This window comes from Salminus brasiliensis, chromosome 7 (assembly GCF_030463535.1).
Source record: "Salminus brasiliensis chromosome 7, fSalBra1.hap2, whole genome shotgun sequence".
NCBI lineage: Eukaryota > Metazoa > Chordata > Actinopteri > Characiformes > Bryconidae > Salminus > Salminus brasiliensis.
Genome location: NC_132884.1, coordinates 4,363,849 through 4,369,848, shown reverse-complemented (window position 1 = coordinate 4,369,848; position 6,000 = coordinate 4,363,849). Strand labels below are relative to the sequence as shown.

Genomic DNA, 6,000 nt, shown 5'->3' with positions numbered 1-6,000 from the left:
TGGGGACCCAATGCTCTCCTCTGAGCATGTCGGCTGCCTGTCAATTTGAAAAGAGATGGTGGCTGGCCTACCATACCTCCTAGTATCGGGAGCATTGCTAGTGCCAGGGGGAGTTGCGAAGGGGTGGGTTAATTGACAAAAGGAAAATTTTGACAGAAATAAAAAATAAATAAACAAAACCATGAGGCAAAGTAACAGGGTGGTAAATAGGCTTGTTTAATTGCATCCGAGCATTTTTTCCCCAACCAAAGTCACACACTTACTATTTATACATCAAATCCACTCAAATAAACTGACTGAGTATTCATATCCGGCCTCCGCCGCACCTCCATTAGGATTATACTCCAGCGCTATTCAAATACACACCAACGACAACGAGCTTTACCTTCATCATCAAAGCAGTAATGCCTGTCAATGCTGCATCCCATATAATCTGACCTCGTACGTCAGGCATAAATCTAACTAAGCGCCCGTATAATGCTACATAATCACGTAAGCACTGATTTCTAATCACGGCAGCTTTTTCTCAATTAAACCCAAAGTGACGCCACGGCGCATACATTAATAAACATTAAGCTACGGATTGGCATAATTACGACATCCTTCTGCAGAATCGCTCACAGACCCATCAGACTGAGAAAACACAGTGTGACTCAGGAAAGCAGGCAGGGGAGTAATTAGTGTATTTCATCAATTACTGTCTCAGAACACAGTGTGTGTGTGAGAGAGAGAGAGAGAGAGAGAGAGAGAGAGAGAGTGTGTAAGAGCCCGTGTGCACTCGCTGCCCTCCTGCCAGTATTTAGTGCGGAGGGCGGCCGTACCTGTCTTTGAAGAAGCGCCGGAAGCCGAAGGCAATGAGCTTTAGCGTAGCCTCGACCACGAAGGTGGAGCTGAAGAAGTAATTACAGTACTTCAGACCCGTCTCCAGGGACTGAGGAGAGATAACGGAGGGGGAGAGATAGCGAGAGAGTGAGAGGGGAGGGGAGAGAATTGACAGTGTAAGAGGCATATCGCGTTCGTTATAAGGAATGCATCGACGGAAAATCCAATTTATACAATTTTCCTCTTACCTCTAAAGTAGTGGATTAGCCACGACTGCTATAGTTTCGCACCAGAGCTACAACACTGTACAGCACACTTTATGGCCAAATGTATATAGACATCCCAAGGCATTACTGAATTCAGATGTTTCAGCCATATATATATATATATATATATATACCCTTCACACCCTTCACACAGACTGTTCTCCCTCCTGCCATCAGGAAGAAGGTACCGCAGCATCCGGTCCAACACGACCAGACTCTCAACAGCTTCTTCCCCCAAGCCATCAGACTCCTCAACACAACTCAACTTCTGAACTGATATCTTTCTGGTACATGTACACTCTCCCTCTCTCTCTCTCTCTCTCTCTCTCTCTCTCTCCAACCATTTACCCCAGGAAAAAAGGGGAAGCATTTTTGCACAAAGCATTGCACTAATAACTTTAACTTTACTTTACTACCTCACTGGACTCTATTTATTACACATTGCACAATTTGCACACTACCCCTAATTATTTATTACTCTCTGGTCTGTACTGTGTTGTGTTGTCTGTCCGCACTTGTTTGTTTGTGTTGCACTTGTGTCTTGTATGCACTGTCTATGTTGCACCATGGTCCTGGAGGAACGTTGTTTTGTTTCACTGTGTACTCTGTATGTAGTTGAAATGACAATAAAACCCACTTGACTTGACTTGATATATACTGTATATATATATATATATAGCCATGCTAACTGCCACAGACATAAGAGGTCACAATACAGAGGTCAGTGACTTTAAACATGGGCTCTGTCATAGGTTTCCTACCTTGCTAGATCTGCCCCAGCCAACTGTAAGTGCTATTACTTCTATCGAAGCAATAACAGTGTGCAGAGCAGGGCTCCAAATTGCCTCCAGAAGCAACATCAGCACACAAACCAGGATCATCAAACCAGCTTCATTAAATTGGTTTCTGCTAAATATGTCTGCACACAAGCCTAAGGTCACTATGTGCAATGCAAAACTATGGCCGGAGTGGTACTGTCTGGCACTGGAGGAATCAGACTGGAGAAAGCAATCTGCCGAACTGCCTAGTGCTAACAGTAAAGTGGCTAGGGGTGGTTTTCCTGTTCTTAGCTCCCCCTAGTACTGGCAATGCTCCCAACACTAGGAGAGTAGGGACGTATGACATGTCTCCTTCAAAACATGCAAAGCCAGCTACCGCCTGAAAGAGTGATTTTGGGAGAGAGTGCCACCTAGTGCCACCTATCCACCCAGAGAGAGCACAGCCTTCGGCTGCTGATGCTTATTTGACCCAGTATTTGACTCCTACAGACTCCAGAATATCGTAGAGAGCTTTCTCGAACAGTGGAGGCTGTTGTTACCACCAAGGTGGACCAACTCCATCCTAATGCCTGTGGTTTTGGAATGGGATGTCCAGCAGGCTTACACAGTGTGCGCAGTGACAATATATTGTAGCTAACAAGTAACAGAAGCTTAAGACTGACTACTTAAGAAGAACCTGACTACCTTACTTAATCAACAAACCAAACTCTTGCCTTCAACCAAGTCATGCTGTTAGGCCATCTCTAACAGACTCTAGGTCTACAAGCCATATTTACTGTAACTCTGAGGCCTCTTGGGTGTTGTTCTGACCTTGGGCTGGTCGTAGTGCTCCAGCGACATGGTGACCACGTTGATGCAGATGATTAGGGTGATGAAGAGGTCCAGGTAGTGGCTGGTACAGAAAGAGTGGATCATCAAACGGATGTGACTGTAGCCAGCATAGTACGGCAACTTCTGAGCCTCTGTGAGGAGAGAGAGAGAGATTGTGGAGTTGTAGAGACATGATGAATACACTAGCAGTACAATCAAGCAATTATCAGCTAAAATTTGCCATTGCCATAATTCACTCAAATTGACAATGATAACTTGCTGAGCTGTATCATAACTATAATTCAATACAATTTTCACAATAGCCTACTAATATTAACTTAAACTATAACGCCCTAAAATGTACAATAACTATAATTCAGTAAAACCGATTACATCTCATTTGAATTGACCAAAATCAGAGCGCCCTAAAACTGGCTACAATTTAACATAACTATAATTTGCTCAATTGTACTGTAGCACAACTCCCTAAAAATGTAACATAAATATCATTTACTTAAATTTACCCCAACCATAGCTCACTAAATTTACCATAAACATTCCTCACTAAAGCTCATCATAACTATAAATGATTACATTTAACTTTTAATCATAACTAAAATTGATCATAAATGAATTTACTTAAACTTACCTTAACTATAATTCACTAATATTTACCAAAACCATAGCTCACTAAGATTTACCATAAACATTACTTACTAAAGTTGATCATAACTATAAATTGTTACATTACAACTCCCTAAAAATGTAACATAAATATAATTTACTTAAATTTAACACAACTATAAGATGAACTCATTAAACTTTAACATAACTATAATTCACTAATATTTACCAAACCCATAGTTCACTAAGATTTACCATAAACATATTTATCAGTAAAGTTTATCATGACTATAAATGATTAGATTTTACTTTAATTATAACTCCCTAAAATTGATCACAAATGAATTTACTTAAACTTACCGTAACTGTAATTTACTAAAATTTACCAAAACCATAGCTCACTAAGATTTACAATAAACACAACTTACAAACATTTATCATAACAATAAATTGCCATAATTTCCCAAATCTATAATTCACTAATATTTACCAAAACCATAGCTCACTAAGATTTACCATATACATAACTATTAAAGATTACATTTTTACTTTAATCATAACTCCCTAAAAATGTAACATAAATACAATTTACTTACATTCACCACAACTATAATTCACTAGGATAAACTCATTAACTCATTAAACTTTAACATAACTATAATTCACTAATATTTACCAAAACCATAGCTCACTAAGATTTACCATATACATATTCAGCACTACAGTTTATCATAACTATAAATTACTACATTTTAATTTAATCATAACTCCCTAAAAATGATCATAAATTAATTTACTTAAACTACAATTCTATATATAATTCTATACTTAAACTATATAATTCTATACTTAAACACCTTAACTATAATTCACTAATATTTACCAAAACCATAGCTCACTAATATTTACAAAAACATGATTCCTAAAAATTTATTATAACCATAAATTGCCAGAAATTCCCTATAATCTCTATAATTCACTAATATTTACTATAGCTGTAACCTGATCATATTTAACATGACCAGATCTCACTAAAATATCCCATAAAATATATTTTACTAAAATTCACCAACACTATAAACTGAAATTCACCATAACCATAACTCACTACATATGATACCACATCATTATATTTCTGACCCATCCTTTCCTCACCTTGCTCTCCTATTCTAGGAATAATCTCTAAGAAAAAAAAAAATAAAATAAAAAAAGCTCTGGGTCTTAAAGTGGTCAAATATGACATTAAGCTTTTACTGGTTCTTTGAGCAATGCTATAGAAGAACCACATATATGGAGAGTAACTGCATTGCTCATTGCTTCGTAACCTGGAGAGAAAGAAAAGACAGATCTGGAGAGGGGGGAGAAGAAGAAGAAGGGCTGATGGGTAAGACAGAATAATAAGGTGGGCTGAGTAAATGAAGATACCAGGAGAAGAGTGAAGCGGCTAATAAAATAAGGTGAGGGCTGAGATACGGGAGTGAGATATTAGGGGAGAATGAGGGATGGTGGAGAAGGGAGAGGCGGGGAACAGAAGAAAGGGGTGTGTGATTAATACTCTGTGGTGAAAGAGAAAGCTGTAGAAGTGCCGAAATTACTCATAACCTCATTCTTAGTTCAACACACCTGAGAGAGCTCCTGACCTACTTCCACTACTTCTCACACTGTTCTCCCGCACTATTGCGCAACCATAATTAGGGCCAAGAAATGTAAGCATTAATACACTGGATTCAGAGGGAGAAGATCAGTTTGTCGTCGTTTATCTCTGCACCCATTCTCCAGCTCTCCTCATTAAACAAATACGCTCTGTCCACATATTTCTGACCGCTCCCTCTACCACTCTCTCTTTCATCACACTGGTATCAGGAGATGATAAACTTCTCCATAACTGCATTAAAATATAGAATTTAGTAAACTGTAGCTCAGCAGAATTTACTGTATCTTGCTAAAATGCTAAAATTCATAATAACTTTACCATAAAAATCACTTGGAATCAAAATGATACCATTACAATTATAACAGACTTCAGATAGCCCTAACTATATAATGAACTAATAAACAACTGACCATAATTATAATAATTAATTAAAAAGATCTACTCTAACTATACCAAATACAACTTATTTAAAATTATAAATACTATAATTCTAATTAATACAAAATACCATACATATATTCAATAACAAATGATTACAATGAATAAAAATGTGCCATAACTGTATCTAAATATAATTAATATTATATTATTTTTATATCTATTATAAATAATAATATACAATATAATAATATAATATAAATAATATCACAATTTTATAATAATAATAATAAAAATAACAATAATGTGCCCTAACTATAATGAATAAAATTGATAAAAAACAATTATATATATTTATTTATTCATATTAAAAATATATATAATTAATAAAAATGAAATTACGCTAAATGTTATACAACTTGGTAACGTTGACCATAATAATAATTCACTAAAATCTACTACAACCTTAATTTACTAAAGTGTAAAAGAAAAATACATAATTCATAAAAATGAACCATGATTAATAAATATAATAACAATCACTCACTAAAATTATTACATAAGTAATAGAATGATTAAATCCTAAGTATAATTAAAATGTAATTAAATGTAATAAAATGTAAAAGTAATAAAATAAAATAAAAAAGTTAATATGTGCACCCTTCTT

General features: G+C 36.0%; 1 protein-coding gene across 1 annotated transcript in view; it reads right to left on the bottom strand.

Moving 5' to 3' along the window:
* cacna1ib (calcium voltage-gated channel subunit alpha1 Ib) overlaps nucleotides 1-6,000 on the bottom strand; it is a 144,601-nt gene that overhangs the window by 35,327 nt on the left and 103,274 nt on the right. The window contains exons 24-25 of the mRNA XM_072683504.1: nucleotides 2,678-2,829; nucleotides 822-931 (exon numbers count right to left, since the gene is read on the bottom strand). Coding sequence (XP_072539605.1) covers nucleotides 822-931; nucleotides 2,678-2,829 — 262 coding nt within the window. The remainder of the gene's footprint in view (nucleotides 1-821; nucleotides 932-2,677; nucleotides 2,830-6,000) is intronic.